General features: G+C 41.5%; 2 protein-coding genes across 2 annotated transcripts; one reads left to right on the plus strand and one right to left on the minus strand.

The window, feature by feature from the left end:
* The first annotated feature begins 9108 nt into the window (after window positions 1–9108).
* On the plus strand, window positions 9109–12744 carry smim28 (small integral membrane protein 28). Its single transcript, XM_071908990.2, has 2 exons — window positions 9109–9219; window positions 12322–12744. Exons 1-2 carry the CDS (start codon window positions 9109–9111, stop codon window positions 12742–12744), a joined length of 534 nt encoding a protein of 177 aa, XP_071765091.2.
* A 2087-nt stretch (window positions 12745–14831) lies between these two features.
* Window positions 14832–18500, minus strand: LOC139919320 (lysozyme C, milk isozyme). The gene is made up of 5 exons (XM_071909022.2): window positions 18347–18500; window positions 17469–17624; window positions 15976–16036; window positions 15708–15752; window positions 14832–14925 (listed from the first exon to the last, which is right to left on the minus strand). Exons 1-5 carry the CDS (start codon window positions 18498–18500, stop codon window positions 14859–14861), a joined length of 483 nt encoding a protein of 160 aa, XP_071765123.1. The 3' UTR covers window positions 14832–14858.
* Window positions 18501–21606: the final 3106 nt, after the last annotated feature.

Genomic DNA, 21606 nt, shown 5'->3' on the forward strand with positions numbered 1-21606 from the left:
TGAGTTTGATTTCTATAATCAGTTTCAACTTCAATAAATTCAATCATTCCATACAAATTCAGAAAACAGAATTTAAATTCAGTCGTCTGCTGGAACAAATCTCATCACTTTCAATCTAAGTCATTTACACAAACACAAGATCTCAAGTCGAGACTTTAGAAACCTTTTCAAGTCATCAAAGTACAAGTCAGAGTCAAGTCCCAAGTCACCAGAACCCAGGTCAAGTCAAGTCTCAAGTCTTCTCTTCATGCAGCAAGTCAAGTCTCAAGCAATTAAAGATGTGACTCGAGTCTGACTCGAGTCCAAGTCAGCCTCTCTTAGAAGTGGAATTTCATGGAATTCAATTCTGTTTCCTGTCATTCCAATTCAATTCACATGCTGTTTCCTTACAGCTGGGTGACTTTCACATTCACACAACTGAATTGGACTCTACCATGCATTCTCAATTCAGTTCATGAATGGTTCCAACCCTGGTGGGCGTCGTCCCAGTGACGCGTGGCGGGTACAGTCTCCCATGATGCTTTGTTGGCAACCTGTTTCTCATAAAACGAGGCCAGTTGACTCTGACCTGCAGACGGATTCTGTTCCTGCAAACCAGCAGATGAAAAAGAAACACAGGATGTTCTCAGTGAAGGTTTTACTGTAAATCATGTAATGTCCCTGACTCTTGAAAAGAGTTAGGGACACTGAAGACCTATACCTGAAGAAAACCCCCCTATTCCTGATATTCTTTGTTGTTGTTCCTGTTAAATCAGCTGGTTGTGAGGCAGAGTCTTACTTCTTGTGATGCGGCTGCTGCAGCGCAGGTTTGAGTCAGAGCGACTGCATGACAAAGCTTGTTTACCGCTCCGTGCCAACAGCATGCAGCTTCACCAGAGTGAAAACTAAGCCTCTTATGGGATTACAGCTGCAGTCTTTTACTGAGTCAGATGCAGAAAGCGTGGAATCACACGCTCACACACACAGTATTCTCCCAGGAAAACCATCACAACAGTCCTGGGAGCGATTCCAAATTATGGAATATTATTATAGTAATTCTATATCATTGTTAAGATGTATCCTGTAGGAAATTTTACCTGTAATTAATCATCTAGAGTATTATATAAATCTGTACAAATATGTCAATATGTGAATTCGTCAAATTTCCAGAGTTACACATTTTTGTGGCTTCTTTATAACTTTCTTTTCAATCAATCAATCAATCAATAAATCAATCTATCAGGGGACAGGAACAACACAACGCACAGCTGTCCAACCTGGTGAGACGCAGGAGGAGCCAGGACCAGAGTCACCCTACAGTGCCTCCAAGTGTCGCAATGACTCCCTCCAGTATCAAGTCTGAGAGGAAGCGGATCAAGTGGCCAGCAGCTAACATGGCATCACTGTGGAACCAGTTTGACAACGATATAGATCAAATTCTGGAGGCAACGGTGAGGGGAGATGTCAACAGGAAACTTCAAGCCATGACAGCAATCATCATGAGCCTCGCATCTGAAAGATTTGTAGAAGAGAGAAAAAAAAAGGCCCCAAAGGACCTTACTCAAAGAACCAAAGAGAGGTGAGGATCCACAATATCAGGCAGGAGCTGAAGACCCTAAGGTGCCAGTACAAGCAGGCAGGAGGAGAGGAACGCATAGGCCCGGCTCAGTTGACGTGCATCCTAAGGAAGAAGATCATCGTGCTACGTCGAGTGGCATCGGAGGCGCCGTCGCAAAAGAGCCCAAAAGTGCCTTTAAGTTCACCAAGGAGCTGGTGGGGCAGAAGCGTAGCGACAAGCTGGTGTGCTCACAGGTAATAACAGGATACAAGTTCATCTACACATCACACATCACCACATGTTCTCGGTATCTGACACTTTTTGCAGTTTGTTTCAGGAAATGATTAAAGCATTAATAAGGCGAACATCACTGGCAAACATCACTGTCATCTCTCTGCTGGTGTCAGCCGGGGCGGAGGGATTACCCAGGGAACCCTCCGAGTCATGCCTCCCACTCTACCCATGATCCTCCTCTCCACCAGCGGAGCCCGGCCCACATTTCAGACACGTGAGGAGTAATTACAGCTGCCGTCTGCAAGCCGGGCGAATAATCTCCACTGGACAAATCCCAACTGTTTTCCCCCGAGAGCCGTGCGTCCCGCCGGCGGCCGGACAGATGTTGAAGCTGACAGCTGGACAGCGGACATGGTGGTGCGTGTCCTGATCTGGACACAGCAGCATCAGCAGCATCACACACAACATCTGGACACACACCGAAATAGCTGGCACATATGGATAGATATTCGTTTAATTCAGTAACAGAAAGATGTGATTATCTTGGTGTTTATTGGTTTACTTTCTTCAAGTCACAGAGCGCTTCTGACAAACAGGTTTGTCACAAAGTGCTTTGCAGAAAACAAGGATGCAAACAGATAAAAACAAGATCAATAAAAAAAAGCAGGTAAAGAAAATAAATGACTGAATAAATACGTACCTGCATTTGGCTGGTGGCTGCTGCTATAATTTCCCAGCATGTCTACAGGGAGTTTCACTGGTCGATAGAAATAGAGGCTGGAGGTACTCAGTTTGAAGAAAACAACAAAAACAACAAAGTAACAATTTGTTACCTTGTCTTTATTAATTTGTTACTTTGGTTGAATGCCAGGGAATTCCCCAGCACTAATTAAAACTGAAGAAGCGAGAGGTGAAATGTCTTCAACTCTTCATTTTAAGTCTAGTGGATTTTTATTTTCTATTTTTTGGACATAACAATAATAATAATAATAGTAATAACTAGTACTAGCAACTTTATTTATAGAGCATCTTTCAAAACAGTTATAAAGTGCTTTACAAAGGATAAAAAGAGAACAGATAAACAACATAAAGTGCTGTGCAAAGGGTGAAATAAAACATCAGCAAAGCAATGTGAGAAATATAAAATGAGGCAATTATCATACAAATTAAGGTACAAAAACTGGAAGAAGAGAACTCCTGCCTTCAGCCCACTGTCTCAGTTCAAGTTCGGAGGTCTAACTGATCCACAGTCTCCTTTGTCTCAGCTGCTGTTGACTTACTGAATGTCATATATGATGATAAAGAGCAGACAGATGGCACTTTGTCTACTCTTTTCCACACCAGCTCACTTTGCTCTGCTGCAAATTCCTGATTCCACTGTGTTTTATATGCTGACTGAAGTGCACAAAATTGCTAAAATATCATCAACAACATGTAAAAAAAGTCATATATCCAGAAAACAAAATCTGCTTTTTAGGATCAGAGCTTTTTCCCATTGACTTCCCTTTATTTTTGATATTAATGTGTTGTCATTGATTTAACTTTGTCACACACAGACACACACACACACACACACACACACACACATACAGACGCCCCACCCACCCACCAACCTACTTTCTACACCACTCCTGACCCCACCGGTTGTCTGACAGCCCACTTACACACAGACTAAATCCTCAGCATTATAGGTGGATGCGTAAATACATAACACAAAAAAATGTGTCATCAAAAATTCTTTCTGAGTTCTTCAGAAAGTAATGCTTGTTTTCTCATTGACGCCCATGTACTGCTGAGAATGATCAATGAGGTTTTAACAGATTTCAGTGGGTCACAAAACTCACTCAACACTTAAATGCTGAACTTTTAATTCAAGTGCAGACAAGAAAAACATCACAGTTGTGTGTATTTTTTGCGCAGCAGCAGCATCTCTGGATGGATTGCAGGCCAATAAAAGAGTAAAGCTGTCGACCCAGACAGGCTCATCACTGCTGCCGCTGTGGGAGGGACTTCATCACTGACCTGCTGTAATCGAGGAGAACACGGCTGGTTTTTGATTTTTACTCAGACAGAAACCTGCTCCTGCTGCACTGATAATCCATCTATCCATCTGTTTAAACCAGGACAGCTCACATTAACCTTGATTGATAAACAAGCTGCTCCTACATCACAGCCAAACACACGTTGTTCACCCCACTGTGTGTCTGTAGGCTCACTTGGTATTTCACACTCGATTTAGCTGCTTTTTCATGCAGATGAAACTACAGATCAGAGTTACAAGCCATGTAAACCTAGCTGGAAATGTGCGTGAAACAGTCCTAAAAATATCAATATTCAAGTTTTGATGGTAGCATCAGGCATCGCCATGCGGTTGAATACATCAATTAATTAAATCATGGTATGATAATGATTTAAATGTGAAGTTGTTGCTCTTATAGTTAAAGTCCAACAACAGAATTGATGGAGTGGCTATGATCGACCCATGTTCTACTTTTCATCAAAGTAAAAATCAAAGCATTTTGTTTTATTAAATGTTGTGCACATGCACCTATACACAAATACACAAACACATGCACACTCATGCAAACACACACACACACACAAATACACACACACACACACACACATATATTGTCTTTATGAAAGTACTGGATAGAGGATTTGCAGTTGTGTCACCAATCTCCCAGTAACCCCGTCCATCATGGAGCTCCAGTGGAAAATTAGATGTAAATAAAGTCTAAATATATAACAACTGGGCTAGAGAGAACAGAGAGCTAGCTGAAAGAGATGGTTGTGGCGTGGCTGTAGGTAAATTCAGTAATGCTGTAAGTAAAAGTTATCTGATAAGGTGGATTTGTTTCCACCTTTAGCCAAAAGCTCTATTTTTATGAATCAGTGGCACACAGCGCAAAATCCAGTCAAAGGTGCACAGTGCGAGCGTGCAGCACGTAGCAACTGACCTTCATGGCCAGGTGCGTACCTGCGGCGCGGTTGCTAACAGGGTTCGGATTAGGAGAAATATATTATCAGTAGGTGTGGTGGGCGTGGCATCAGCCATGACCAATCAAATCACCTCTTTTCCTTTCCTTTAAAAGCAGTGTGCTTCGTGCCACAGCGCTCTGACAGTTTGGTGATGAAAGAGAACAGTCCGGAGCGTTTCTGTCACAAACGCTTCTCCCAAGAGGAAACTGACAGATTCACCATGAGCCAATATCCTGCATGTTAAATAAGCCGCTGAAGGCAGATTATGTTAAATTAGTTTGGGAGGAGAAAGCACATTTGGTTCCCGTGTTGCTCTGGTCCAAGGAGAACTGTTTCCCAATGTAGGAAACGGTCCAATTATATTATTAGGACTGTGGAGGTCTTGGTTCTTCACTGATGGCCTCCCTGTTGTTATCAGTCTCTTTGTCAGCTAAAGTGACCTGTGCTGACCTCTGGGGTTTTTACTGCCTTTAGCCTTGCTTCTCTAGCCTTAAAGCTAGAGAAGCAAGCTTGTGCCATGAAAATCTGAGTGAGGAAAATGAATGAGAAACACTTTCCCCTTCCTCAGTAACTACTGTCCAGGAGCCAGTAGAGCTGCTCAGTGGCCAAAGCACAAGACTGTGATTGTACCAGACAGCTACCAGGTTTGAAACTGTATGAGTATGAAGCAGAACACTGTTAAAAACAGTATGTATGCTCAGTAAATAAATAAATAAATAAAGCATAAAATAAAGTGTACATATATACAGATAACAGATAAATAATTTACAATTTACAATTTCCCATTTGGCAGACGCTTTTATCCAACGCGACGTACACATGAGATTTTAATACAACACAAGCAAGGATCTAGTCTTGAGAGAACAACGAGAGTAAGTGCCATAAAGCTAAGTTCTGGTCCAACAGGACATAGGTGCTACGAGGCAGTGCATAGAGGCAGATAAAGAGTTGTTTTTTTTTGTTTTTTTTGGTTACACAGTCCATCAGGTGAGAAGGTGTTCACTAAAGAGCTGGGTCTTTAGCCTTTTCTTAAAGATTGAGAGGGACTCTGCGGATCGAATGGAGTTTGGTAACTCGTTTCACCACCGAGGAACCACAGAAGAAGAGTCTGGCTAGAGACATTGATAGCAGCAAATAGATAGCAGCAACACACTGGCCTGTTTGTCAGTGATGACAAATAGGAAAATGCTGACACCTCACATACAGTACAAAGGGATGATTCAAGACATTCAAGGGACAATAAACTTTACACATCATTTCACATACATGTATTCAGTATTCTCTAGCTGTGTTTGAGCCTGCAGTGTGGCAGGAAGAGAAGTCACATCCATACTCATCTCTTCACTCCATCAACATGCAGAGCTTGATGGCCTTTAATCCCGTGATCGAAGGCGTGTTGAGGATTTAGCCCTGTAGGGCGAGGAGACTTTCTGCTGATTTGCAGATGGAGCCTGCGCCGGCTCTCAGCAGCTGCAGTAATAAACTCCATCAGGTTTTTCAGAAAGCCGCCGGCAAGAAGCCGGGATTTGGAGAGGCCGTTTATAACACCGCAGCTTTATGGGAAGTCTGACGAAGACCGCGTCTCGTTTTGTGTCTCGGTCCGTCTAGGTCAGCTCTGTCTCATCTGGCATTGGCACCAATGATAAAATAAACTTTATTGATCTCCAAGGGAAAATTAGGTCAGTGCAGCAGCAGAGAACAGAGATGAAGATGATGAACAAAGAGTAAAAGGTGCTGAAAGTAGGGATGGGACGATATATCGAAATTCAATATCGCAATACAAAAATGTGTGAATCCGTATGTTGTGTCAGGAACATGAATGGTGATATCAGCTCCATGTTATTCTGCTGTAGTAATCACTAATGAGACTCTTGACCATCACAGTTTCACAAGCTCTCCATCCAAATTATATTATTGTCACTTTGTAATGACATTTTTAAATTGTTGTTTACATTCTAGCAGCCAATGGCATCGCTGGAAAGATTTGTGTCTCAGAAATAAACAGATTTCTGCACAGTCAGACTTTGTTGTCACTGAACTTTAATTTATCACATCGTATCCTGGCTGTATTGAATCGTGAACCTCATATCACGTATCGAATCGTATGGTGAGATAAAGATATCGTCCCATCCCTAGCTAAAAGCATAAGAATAAAAATAAGCAACATAATAAAGTAAAGCAACAAATGAATGAAGATGCTCTAATGAAGCATTTCCACCGATTAAAGTGAATTTCCCTCTGCTGCTAACGACGAGCTGACCTTCCCAACACAATGGCCTGTATGTGCAGTAATCGTGCAGATGGATCCCACGGTTAATCCATTCTATAGACATTTAATCAAAAAGCGTTTCAGGTATTTTCTCCCTAATGCAATATTTCAATAAGGATTAATGCAAGGAGCACGCACGCTCCGGCCCGTCTCCGTCCGGCTCTGATATTAACTCACTGCCTCCCTCCGCTCAGCAGATGTTTGTCACGCTCAGCTCTCTTCCTGAAGCATGCAAACCTGCAACACACACACACACACACACACACACACACACACACACACACGGGTGTGTATTACTATACTTGTAGAGACCTTTGACTGACTACATTCATTTCTTAACCCCTAACCTGAACCTTAACCCTCACCGCTACACGCCCTAACCTTAATCCTAATGGGTTCGCAATAGGATTGATTTTATTTATTTATTTATTTATTCTTTCATTTTATTGCGCAGCCCTGCAGAGGATACACTACCAGTCAAAAGTTTGAACACACCACATCTTTCTGTAAAGACATCAAAACTATGAAATTACACAAATGGAATTATGCAGCGACCAAAAAAGTGTTAAACAAATCAAAACTATCTTATATTTTAGATTCTTTAAAGTAGCCGCCCTTTGCCTTGATGGAAAGGCAAAGGCTTTGGAAAGAAATTCATACATAGGATCAACTTCACTATTTATATTTGTCTAAGAAACTAATTTCAAGCATTTAAGCAGAAGCCTTTAGATCAAAATGGCTTTAAGAGAATAAAACACAGAACATTCAGTCAGGTGGTCCAGACTGTTGACAGGTGGTGTTTAACTGTAATGATACAAACTAGTGTTCAGCCAATACAGGTTTTTGAGGGCCAATATTTATATGACATACCAGTATTTTTAGACTGAAGTCTCCAGTAGCCAATATTTTGTGCCCATCTTCAATATCTTTAGATTTGACCATTTTCATGCCAAAAAAAAATCCAAGTATTGAGTGTTTCTCCCAAGCTTTTCTTCTTGTCAGGATGGAAAAGCCTCTGAAACAGCATTCAGACCATCATGGGACACTAAAACGCTCCACTGAAACCCAGACTGATGAAATTCTTAGCAGCTCTTTGTCCCCTACACACACACACACACACACACACTCACACACCTATTCAATGGTAGGTTACTCTGGGATACATTATGCTTTTAAATGAAGAATTAATTTACAAAAAAACATAACTGAACGATTAAATGAGAAAATAAAATATACAATTTTATTTTCTTTGCATATCAGGTTTCCCAGTCTGATTGATTCTCTGTAGCTGTGGTCAGGAAGGAACCTCCATCATATCAGAGGTGAACTGATATCTGATATTTAATAAAAGGCCGATATCAGCGGATATATCGGTCTAACTCTGTTACAAACAGCAAAATGTCCTCGCTCACTCACTGTGGAGGATTTTCCTCTTCTTACTATCCTTGTGAGGAAATGCAGTCATCTTAAGAATAGAAGTAAAAGAGCATACACACACACATGCACACACACACACACACACACAGGGGTCCAACAGCTGTGTAATCTCACTGTCAGCATTGTCTTCCCCAAGTGTGTTCCACGTGCTGAAGATCTGGCCGGACAGCAGGCCCGCCTTTTTCTGTCACCAAGCTTTACTGACACACAACCTGGATCCTCCCTCTGGCACGCACACACACACACACACATACATACACACACACACACACTCTCTCTCTCTCTCTCTCTCATCAATATAGGCCAGCTGCGTTGCTACAAATCCCATCATTGGCCTGAATCCTGTTGCTCTGCTGCATGTGTGGGCATGTGAGCAGCTGCTTAGCCGGTGACCCCCCCCCCCCCCCACACACACACACACACACACACACACACACCCTCCCTGCCCCTACCCTCTCTGCACCGCCGGGTCTCTGCTCTGTTTACTCCGACAGCCAAGGGACCAGCAGCTGGATGGTTGAGTTGCTCGCCCAGCTCCTCCTCTGCTCTTCTTCTTCTTCTACTCTCCAACCGGACGTTTCTCCATCCTCACCTCATCTGCTGCCCCCCCCCCCAACCCCACCATCCCGCCCCAGCACCCCACAGCAGCATGCGGGCGCTACTGGAGAGCAGCTGGATGAAGTTCGGACCGGCCGGCAGAGGGACGTACGACTGGGTGACGGGCTCACCCTCGCCCCCCACGCTGGAGAAACAGCTGCAGGTGTGTTGAGTTCAGGTTCAGCGGTGCAGATCTGACATATAAACATAGTAAACATTGAATGGTTTTTTGGAGTGTGTTGTTATGGGTTGAACCTGCCAGCTGCACTAAATATTGCACTAAAGTCTAGAATCTAACCCCAGTAATATCTTGATATTTCTGACAGCCAGTCTAACTTGTAATTGTTCAAATGGACCTTTTGGGTTGTCATGTTGGAAGTGTTACCAAAACATTACTTTTTTTTTTCTTTCTTTCTTTATTTGGCAAAATCAAGAATTTACATAATTTTACTTTCAATCCTTGCACAGAAGGCAAAGCAAGGCAAGGCAAGTTTATTTATGAAGCACATTTCATACACACAGGCAATTCAAAGTGCTTTACACATTAGATAATAAATACAGGATAAGATGAATAAAAAACAAATAAAAAGACATAATAAAGTGGATAAGAAGAGAGTATAAATAAAGAATTAAAATGCAGAAAAAGAGAATAATACAGAATACAGACATGAGGATTATCACATAGAAATCACAGCTGTATCCTGAATGCTTCCTCCCTCTTTTTGTCCCATATAGAAACAGATATTCATATTGTTCTCCCCTTTCCCCTTTTCCATACACTCCTCTTGTCCTCTTTAAGTAACAACAAAGCTGTTATGGATAATGAGTAAGAACAAAATGATATAAACTATGTACATTATCTGAAACAGAGGGGTGCTATATCGAAATCAGCCAGCTAACTTAGTCTCATACAAAATCTGGTCTCTGTGGTTGTATGTACTCAATCCAGTTTGCCCAAAACAAAACATGATTTTTAATGAACAAATAGAGGCTTCATATTAGTACCTGAATCCCATTGGCATAGATTGCAGGCAGGGCACAACACTGCAAATCCCTCAGCATTATCCAGCATGGACACGGCTGAGCGGCTGAGCGGCTGAGCGGCTGAGCGGCTGAGCGGCTGAGCGGCGGCGCTGCCAGCCGGCCTGCTGCTCACACTCACCGACACTTTCTTGCTTTCGTGAGCTGAGAGGCCTTTAAGCCTCACGAAAAGTCTGGGGATTTCAGGACAGGAGGTTGAGAGTGCAGCAATGGAAAACTAAAGCTGTCCGATGCTGTGAGAGGACCGGAGTCTTGGTGTGTTTGTGCGTGTGTGTGTGTGTGTGTGTGGCAGCATTAGCTGATTGCTAGAGAAAGTGAGGCAGAGGGAATTTGGGACAGTCGTACTGAGTGGGTGTAAACAACACCGCCACATGCTACGCTCTGAGAGTCGGGGGGGGGGGGGAGGGGGGGGGTGCAGGCTGAGCCGCTCCTGCAGCATCATGTGGATCCAGGGTTTGTGATGCTGCAGCTGCTGCACCTCGCACTCTGTCTGCTCACACCGGGATCACACCGAAGCCGTAAAGCATTTGTAACGCTGCAAACACAGTTCTACATATTCCATGGCTGATATGTATTGAGATGAAACTAACTAGCCGTGGTTATCGATGGTAGTATTGCAACATAACATTTTGATTCACGATGAAATGGTTTCATCACAAAAACTAGTAAAATGGTGCAGAACATTTGTTATAGTTTTGTATTCATCATAAACCCATAAATAGAAGAAAGATTTGATTAGAATCATAATCGTTTTAATCGTCAAGCTTGATAAATGTAGAGGAAACTGTCTTGGTGACATTGGTGCAGAGACATGCTGACTCACATCAGACTGATGTTGTGGCCTTGCAGTTTGGAAGGTTTCTAGTCCAACAAAGTGAATAGCCTATGAACCCGTAATCCCTTAAAATTACCTTACATTTAAATTAATTCACCCCTTAATTCATGCAAAATCCCCTTAAAGTGAGTTAAGGGAGTTATTTTCTAATTTAATGAAAAATTCAGGTAGACAAGAACTTTCCATTGATAACTCATTAATAACCTGTAAACCTGCACAAAAGGCATAAAAAATCCCTTGATTTCTAGTGTCTCTGTGAATCAACCCATGAATAAATCCCTTATAAACCCATGATACTAACCTTCCTTTTTTAAAGCTGTCTTATTTTTAACGGATAATTAATGTTTATGTAATGGAGAAATTAAAGACATTTCAGGGATGAAATTAAGGAGTTTGGTTTCGTAGTGATAACACTCTCCCTTCCCTCGTTAAATTTTGTCATGGTGCCTCTGAATGAGGTTTAACCCCCTGCTTCTCCACTGGAGCTGCTCAGTGACACTAACACTGCTGTTCAGCTCCCCGGCCCGAGTGTGTGTGTGTGTGTGTGTGTGTGTGTGTGACTGTTTGAATGGGAATGTTGCTGATAAAGAACGTGCACGCTCAGCAAACGTTCCCTGGATAAATACGTTTCAGATTCAGATTTCAGATCCAGATTTGCCTTGCATGTAAGAGCATCGAGTCAGACACAACCTTAGTTAAAGGTTGCAGGTTAGGGTCCTGATCATGGTGCAGGGTCGGGGGGTGAAGTGCATTTGTGCGAGTTCATTAGTTAAAGCAATATTCCACTTAGGTTTAACATGGAGGTTATTCGGCTCTTGACCGCCATGAAAACCAGAATATAATCTACTCACCTAGATCAGATGCAGCTGGACGAGTTTGTAGCATTCAGATTTTTACTTCCCATTCATTTGAATGGAAACTGACATTGAATTGGTGAACCGATTCAGCATCAGATCCTACTGCTGTGATTTCCAGCTGACTGTTGGTCCGACGCTTTAGAACAGAATTTCCCCAAATAGCATTTTTATTGATAGAAGAGAACACAGCGGAGGGATACCATTTAGGAGAGATAGTTCCTGTTTGGGAGACCGGATCTACTTTTATTTTTACTATTAGTGTAAACCAAGAATAGAAATGCAAAACGACGGCTGACCAATTACTGCTTTATTGTCTTAAAAGCAGGATCTGTTGTTGAATCTGTTCACAAACGTGTTAAATGTCAGTTTTGAGGCTATTTTCTTGGCCTCATTCAAACGCTACAAACTCGTCCAGCTGCATCCGATCTTGGTGAGTTCTTGGTTAAGTGCCAAATAACCCCCATGATAAAACTAAGTGGAATATTGCTTTAGTAAAGATTTTTTTTTTTTTTTTAATGTTGTTGATCTCCAGGGCTACAACTGGAATGAGCTGGACCCGGGCGAGGAGAGGAAGACGGAGCTGGTGATCTACGTGGTTCTGTCGGCGCTCTCCGTCCTCCTGCTGGCTCTCCTGGTCGGCCTGCTCTACCGCCGCTGTTCCCGCGGCAAGCTGAGCCTGGCCGGCATCATCGCTCTGGACCTGCAGGACGCCGAGGGCAACGCCGAGTTCCTCTCCTCCCTCACCTGCAACGCCGAGCGCCACACCAGCACCAGCTCCGATGCGTCGGACGGAGTCTTCCTGATGGTCTACCTGCCTCCGCCGTACGAGGAAACGCTCACCAGGATCACGCGGGCCGCCAGCCTCTCCAGCTCCAAGGACGTGGAGTCGATAAAGATAGAGGATCTGGAGGCCAAGCTGTGTCCGGAGCTGAAGTCCAGCGGCCGCTATGTGTGATAACGCATCGCTGCAGTTGGGTGTAAAAACATTGTAACTCCAAATTTTGGTGTTTTTTGTACTTTTTCTTCCATGAATGTAAATTTTACGTCATCGTTAAAGGTTCCATATGTAGCATTTTAACATCAATACATCATTACCACATTCAATTTTAGACATTAGTACAGTTACCGTAAACAAACGAGACCATCAGCAAGAAGATCGTCAGCCTCTACACGAGTCGGATCTGGAGGGAAATCTGCTGGATCGCTTTACGGCACAAAACAGGAAGAGGTTCTGTTCTTCCAGAGCAAACGGAGCTAAAGCTGAAAGAGTTTCTGGCAGCAGATGGTGGAAGGAGGGAAAGGAAGATGGAGAAATCACTTCCAACGTGTTGATCCTCTTCAGGGAGGGGGAGGGGGGGGAGCAGGAAGCAACGGGGCTGATGGGAAATGTAGTCTTAATGTGGAGAAACACTAGAACTAACAATACTACTGGAGTGAGATAGAGGAGACCAAATATCCCGCCATGGTCTCATTTGTTTACAGTCATTACAAAAAGGTATCAAGATTAATTTAACAATATGTTGATGTTTAAAATGCTACCTGGCAACTTGTTGGGTGAGTTTTGTCACTCACAGACCTGAAGACTGACTGACTGGAGGAACTGCTACAGGACAGACATCACTGAACTCAACAACAGACCTCTCTAGCCTTTACAGAGGTCTCCAGTTTTGTACAGAGGAGTTTACCACATTCATTGGCTGCTGCATTGCTGGGCGGTACAGGAGGCTGAGGCTGCAGGATACTGACAAAAAAACCCATATTTCAATTGTGAGATGAATTGCGATACATACAGACCCAGTTTTTTTTTCCTCCTAATATTCTTTTCCAGCGCTCTTCTTTTCCAGGGGTCATAAAATGAAATACTAATGCTTCATCGGGTCAGTTTGATGATTTTAAAATGAAAAACCTCTCCACAGCACTAGAATACCTCATGAAGGAAGCTTTCTGAAACGCCTTTCCTGCTAACATACAGTACATGTTGTACGGTATGTGCCATGAAACCCAGCTGTGCAGGAAAGTCAGTACATGAAGAACATGATCTGTGTAAAATATTGTATACTGTTCCATTTGATACTATCTCATTTGTACACTATTGCATTTGCAGCACACATTTTCTTTGTAATTCCTTGATCTCATATGCGTTCTCCTTTTGTGATAAATATGTTTCGAATCAGCCGGTGTGTAGTCTGAAGTAGGCCTGTACTGCATGTTATAGCTGCCCTGTTTGTAAAGAACCTACCAGATCCTACCTATGTTTTTAACATCTGTTTTACATATTGAAAATGTCACATCATATGTCACATCATTTTCCTTTTTTAATAAAGATTCCGATTTTCAAGGTGTTTGTTGAATGTTTGTTGAAGTTATCTGTGATAAACCTACTGAACATGCAAAATTAATGTAAATGATCGATTTCATGTCTGTTAATAGCGTATAAAGACTTGGTTGGGGGCTGGGGACAATAAAAAAAACAATATTTTAACACAGTGATACATATTGGCACTTTAGACAAGGCTAATAGGCCATGGCTGCTTGTCCAAAGAGAGAAAATCCTCATGTTTAAATCCATAATGTAGGAAAACACAACTTCTGAGGAGACTGAGGCTGCTGTGATTCTCCTTCATGTTAAAGAGGACAAGCTTGGTGTCGTGAATCGTGCTGCAGCCTGTTGTTGCCTTATAACTGGGATTTTTAAATATATGTGGAATATTTTAACTGTAGTGAGGTGCTGGTGCTTCAACCATACCGCAAAATATTCATTTGAAGGGAAGTGAAGCTAAGAAAAGTGGGGTTCAGGACGAGAACTTGAACCCCTCCAGTCACTTTCATTGGCCTGCGCTTTTCAGAGCAAATCCCTTCACCAGGACACACTTGTGAACCTTTTTTCCCCCCAATTGCTATATGCAATGTTTTAAATTGGATTATTGACATGATTAACACAACAACAAGTGCAAAATGCTTCATTTTATTATTGCTGTAAATATCTGGGTAGTCATGTGAGAGTAGCTTAGCTCTACCAATGATAGTTATGGCACTAATCCACTAACACTAGGGTTATGGGTGAAGTTTTTAACAATCAGCAAAGTATGTAGAGGCGGAGACGTTGTAGCACTCACTCTGGAACAAGATGCGGATCCTGCACATGGAGAAAAGAGGTCAACGTTACCAATGGCTTTAAAATATCGGTAATACTTTATTATCTGGGTCCACAATTTCCTAATAATTTCCTAGAAAGGAATTGTTAATTTCTTGGGAAGTTTCCTGGAAAGAACCATGAAGTGATGTAGTGGTTATACACAAACAGCAGTCAGCAGTCTGGAGAGTCGATCAGATACTGAACACTTCTAAAAGAGTTTCCTGGAAAGAACTGCAAAACTATAAACTATTTATTGGAAAAATAATAGGTAGAGGTAAATTTGGTAACCCAAGTCAGTATTCATATAATCATATAATATAGTTATTTGTTGAATTCCACCTCTAATTTCTAATTTTCTATATAACTATTACACAATTTTATGGCTCTGTCTTCACTCCAAACTCCAAAAGAAATGACCAGGTACCTACCAACTACCACTCAACTCTTTCTCTATCTTCCCTATTATGACATCATGTAATGGTTCTTTCCAGGAAACTTCCTAATAAATTAACAGTTCCTTTCAAGGAAATTATTAGGAAATCGCGGACCCGGAAAATAAAGCATTACCAAAATATCTAATTCATGCATGCTTTAACAGTCTATTAGAAACTGGTTGTTTGGCATCGCCTATCAAATTGATTGAATTATTACCGTAATTATTCATTAATTAATTATTCATTAATTATTAATTTATTATGGTTTGCATACCAAAAGGCAGATTAACAAAGGTAGTACGTGTCACTTAAAGGGTACAATATCAACATAGATGATGTATTACTTACATTCTAATGAAGTCGACCTTGAGGTGGTCGTAGTCGTGACTTTGACTGTGGAGATGAATGAGAACAAGAGTTTTTAATTTATAAGGTTTTTCTGTACAAGTTAAGTCAATGAATAATAGAGTTGAGATAATTCAGTGTTCAATAAAGTGAAGATAACTCACTGTACAATGAATTTAAGATAAGGGAAAAGAGATAACTTGTCTGATGTCTGATGGAAGCTCTGATTCAAAGATCAAGAGATTTCAGAAATTAAAAAGACCCGACTCACAACTTCGTTTTGATCGTCTCCAGGCATTTAATGTCATTAGCAACGTTGTCATCAATTAAATCTGGAAAGAAAACACACAGTTGAGAGACATGATTACATAAACTTCAGAATCAGAGTCAATTTTAATCACATTAAAGTACAATGAATGCACTTGACTTTATCTTGGTAGTGCAGAGACAGTACAAGGAGGATACTATTGTGATTTCAGGCACAGTACATTTAGAAATAAGTGCAGAATCTGACGTTTGGTTCCACTTTGTCACCGTCTTCCTGACCAAGACCACACCGAGAAGACTGGCACTGTCAGCCTCTACCAGCCTCTACTCTGCGTCCTCCATCGTTTCTCCACCTGGTGGATCTGGAGGGAAATCTGCTGGATCGCTTTACGGCACAAAACAGGAAGAGGTTCTGTTCTTCCAGAGCAAACGGAGCTAAAGCTGAAAGAGTTTCTGGCAGCAGATGGTGGAAGGAGGGAAAGGAAGATGGAGAAATCACTTCCAACATGTTGATCCTCTTCAGGGCACTTTCAATTTTCTTTATCTTTTTAATGTTGTCTTTTTACCTATGTCTTTATTTTATTTTTTTTATGTAAAGCACTTTGAATTGCCGTTGTGTATGAAATGTGCTTTATAAATAACTTGCCTTGCCTTGCCTAGCAACGGGGCTGATGGGAAATGTGGTCAACAGCAAAATGTTGTCACTCACAGTCCTAAAGACTGACTGACTCCAGGAACTGCTACAATGATATATAGATGTTTAAAAATTATACACGTAGCACCTTTAAAGGAAAAGCTGCCCTGAATTTTAAAGGTTAAATGTGTTACAAATGTGTTACTGAAGCATAATATGACTAGTAAATATCAGCAGGTTCCTGAATGGTAGAGAGTGAAACAAAGTGACGCTGCAGGGATTCCTGCATTCAAAAACACAGGAGCGGCCCGAGGCTGAAGGCCCTCACCAAGGTCCCTTCAAAAATCTGGCAGTTTGTTTTTTCCTTGCTTATCAGCAAAAATCGCACATCGGAAAATATAATTTGAGAGTTTACTACTAATCAGTAGGGTGTTCTGGTAAATTCGGCATGTACAGTATATAATCCTCTGAACAGCTCAAATTTTGACGGACCAGCCCATTTATGCAGCGGGGAAGTGATGTTACTTCACACACAAAACGACCACTCCTTACCTTCGATATGCTCCAAGCAGGAATCGTGGTGATGTCAGGATCCATCGAATAAAAAAAATGTGCTAACTCTCTATATATAAATCTATATCTATATCTATATCTATATAGATATAGATATATATATATAACATTCATTGTCGTTGATTTTGAAACAGTCCAACCTGCCCACCATGCTGATGATGGTCTCGCTCTACGGAGGGCAGAGTGTTGTTGCCATGACAACGCTGAACAATAGAGGCCAGCATTGGACCAGAGATTACACATAGACCCTTTAACCACGAAGGACATACAAACCCCAAACCAATACTCACCGCTGCAGTTGATGTCACAGAGGTTGGGTGAGTCGCCGGCGCCGGAGCTGCAGATCAGGTGATCGCTGAGCTGGAAAATGCCGTAGAGGGTCCAGGTGTCCCTCTGACTCACCGCGCTGGTGTTGAAACCCGCCCCCTTCTCCACGTGACAGACGACTAGAGGCAGGGAGAGGGAAGACAGGAACAAACTGACTCCCCCATACTCACATTTATATAAAGAAATATATAGTATGTAAACAGTATACATATTAGTGATGATGCTTATCTCACGATACGAGGGTTCATGATTCGATACAACTACGATACGATGTAATAAATAAAAGTTCAATGAATAGTAAATAAAAGTATATTGTGTTTATTTCTGAGCCACAAATCTTTCTAGCTTGCTAGAATGTAAACAACTTTTTTTGTGCTTAAATTCTATTTTCAACAATTATTTGCAGTCTGCCACTTTTATTGTTTTATTATTTTTATTATAGTATTATTCCTACTATAAAAACTTGCATAAAGATTGAAGGCACATTCAAGAATTTTCCCACCTAGCAGTTATTGAGCTCTTGTGCTGGTGTTGTAAATGTGTTATAAACTGGAGTTCATGCAAAATCTTTATTCTATATATGTGTACTATTTATATGTACTGTAAGCTTTTTCTGATTTGGCCTGCCTGCCAAATGATTCATGTGTCCTACCTGTGTGCCATTCTGGTATACTCTAATTCGTTTGTATTTTCTATTTTAAATGCATTCAATAAATGAATCAGTCAGTATAAAAATCCAAAATATCTTTTACAGCAAGCAGCTCACTGCACTGCCGTACATGTTACTTTACGTTTGGATAGTTTCGATGTTTCTAATGAACAAGTTACGACCAGTACTCACTTTTGGCCACAAAGTCCTCATCGGTCACATGGCGGTGACAGTTTTTGAGTTCAGCTTCCTCCAGTAGCGTCTTCAGCTCACATTTATCGACCAGCTTCCCCTCGGCCGGAGCGGAGAACAGGGCCGCCAGCACCAACGCAACAAGCATCTTCATCTTGTCCCAAAGTGAGCTATCTCCTCTTGCGTTGAGAATATGTGTAACATGGTTTATATACTCTCAGAGACCTGGTGAGAACTGCTATCTTTTGTTCTCCTCAAACAAAGACCATTCCCTTGGCGCCTTGAAGCCTTGTTGAAAGACCACAAGGGTGTGCCAAAATCTCTGGTTTAGCCTTGAGTTTCAGTTCTCTATTGAGGTCAGGGGGAAAATGATACGTCTGTCCAAAAAAAAGCCTTTTCTCATTTGCAGGTCACAGCTTCCTCCTGTTGAAAAGATTGTCGGGCCTGAGACAAAAACGAGATAAGGTGAAACACTTCCCCACATCACTGGATGTTCAGCGATCACGAAGATGTTCAAGAATGATGCCCTTTTCATTTTCATATTTATAGGATCAAGTGTCAGAACAGGTAATGTGAGAGCAATGAATTCAGTCGCCTTGTGTCGATCCCATTGGTTTGCTGAGCTCAGCTATTATGTTAACAGAACACTCATTGTAATAGAAGAACAATGCAAAGTGGAGCAAAAATAAAACATAAAAGGTGAGCAGAACACGTGAAGTCAGTCCTGACCTGGAAACAGTTAGATTTGTACTTGTTTTGCACACAGCAACACTGAACATAATGTACTCTGCAATGCTCAAATAGCAGTGCTGTTATTTTGAGTTAAAGCTGAAATCCAGGATTTCCCCGATTTCCCCACTTTGTCTCCCCCTCTGGTGGTGAAAAGTTTGAAATGATGTTCGAACTACAACCAAACGACTACGAAAGTGTTATATGATCAGTTATATATGAGGGAGGTGTAGCAGCCAGCGTTGCTCACCAGTAAACAGTTCCCACTCTAGTAAAAATGGCTACTTGACTTTCAATGACTACTAACTTTTGTAATGAAATTAGGCAGTAACATGGCTTATGATGATGTATTGCAACTTGACAGTAACAGCACCAGTGTGCCACTAGTCAGGTTTTGCCGAAAATGATTTTCAATGTAAACTCTTTGGGTTGGCTAGTATGCTAACTAGCTAGCTGCTGAGTGTTAACGTTAGCTGGATAGTTAGCAGACTTTCGTCCTAACCAGACAAAAATTTCAATAGCGGTCTATGGAGAGCGTCCGACCATGGTAATACTGCCAGCTGGTATTGTGTAACCTGACTCCATGGTCCTTTCTGCAGGGAAGATTTTCTCAGCATGTATCCTGTCTTCTTCCACAGCGCAGCCGAGGGCATCACAAGGTCAGTCAGCTGACACTTAGTGAGATGTCGCTTTGTGAGACGGCCTCTAGAGGGCGTCTTTGACTCAGAGATGCAGTGTTTTCCATAGGCACAAAATCAAAATTTGGTCAATGTAGAGAAATTGATCTAAATCGATCTCTAATGCGCCTGATGTGGATGTGGATTTGGAGATGCACAGACAGCAGACCAGCAGCATTGTACTCAGTTCACAGAGTACAATGGCAACAGAGTCTTGCCACTTTGGCGGCCCCAAGTGGCAGCAAGAGGTAATTTTTTTTTATTTTTGAAAGTGTGAAGGACTTCATTACCCAGAAATCCTGTAATGGTGGCGAAGAGGTTCAGTCATTGTTGGTGAATGTTCTCTAGACGGAGCGCCCGCTGCTGTTATTAGACACTTTTAGATTTGGTCTTAAGTGACCATACCAACAGCAGAATTTCTTTTGGGCAAACAGGGAAAAGCGTCTAAATGGGGATGGGACGCTCTTCTCTGTTACAGCCCCACTTTGTGATTTAGGCTGATAAGATGGATGTATTTTCACATAATCTCTCCTAGTGCAGCCTTAAATCAGCTTACAAATACGATTGACTAAACTTTCTACACTAAAAATGTCCTATGTTGAAAACACCACCCATCTGGTACTCCAGGCAGATGAAAACAAACATTAGAATCATGTGAAGGACATCTTTTATGAGTTTATGTTTGCAGAGAGAGCGAGAGAAGGAGAGAGTATGGTGACATGTATAGTGTTATAGTGTGCATACACATGGCTGTCCTTGTGCCATGTGTACTGAGAAACTCTACTCTCTAATGTCTGTGCACCAATGTCACCCAGTTTCTGTACATTTACTGTACTGGGGAATTCAAGTAACTCAGAGGCTGATTCTGAACTCCAGCAGGTGAAAACAAACTCAGAGTTACTTATAAATGCAGTTGGCAGACCACTGAATGTCACACAGAGATAAAGTAAAGAGACAAACTCTTCCTCAGCATCATCATCTCGTCTTTAGTGAGCTTTGATTTCATTTAGTTTCTGTTGTCAAATTGTTTTCCATTTTTTGTTCGTTTCTGTTGTTGAGATTGCAATTGACTGATTTTTATTATAGTGTGATACCCAAATTCTTGTGCAAACATGGGCTTATAAGACACTGTTTACATGAAACAGAACAGAGAAAAAAAATAAGTTCTTATATCACAAAAAGATCTTAAAAGATACTTAATACAGATATACAACATGTAGTAGAAATCCAAACTAAAATAGACTCAACAAAAAGAAACACAATTTCACTGAAACATACAGCACACTTTTCCTTCTATTCCATGCTGCTTCAAATAAGAAATGAGCAAACTCAAATATCTATATACTGTATGTTTGCACATAAATTGCAACCTGCCTTCATCATTCAACCAAAACAGGATTCGTTTGAAAGATTTTACTGAATAGACGGTGCCTCAGGTCGTCATACAAAGGGCAGTAAAACACAAAATGTAATTCATTTTCGACCTCATCTGGGTTACATAATAAGTATTTCCTCTCCTCTTCTTCTTATAAAAGTATTTTGTACCACCTGCATAATCAGATTTTTTTTTTTATTCTATTATTTTTGTGTTTTACCATTTGCATATGTGCAACTTGACTTAAAACACAGAATGGTGATAGGCTTCAGGAGCATTGATTGGTACTGATGGAGATCCACTCTCGCACATTCACCCGGAGCTTTCAGCACCTTCCTGTAATGAACATAAGGAAATACAGCTTGGCCACCGAAGCATCACGATCATGATAGTTAATGAAAATAAATGAAAAGTAGTTTCCTGTGTTTTAAACAAGTCTTATGTGTGTATGCGCTGTTTATAACTTACAGCCAAGCCTG

This window comes from Centroberyx gerrardi, chromosome 3 (assembly GCF_048128805.1).
Source record: "Centroberyx gerrardi isolate f3 chromosome 3, fCenGer3.hap1.cur.20231027, whole genome shotgun sequence".
Classification (NCBI taxonomy): Eukaryota; Metazoa; Chordata; class Actinopteri; order Beryciformes; family Berycidae; genus Centroberyx; species Centroberyx gerrardi.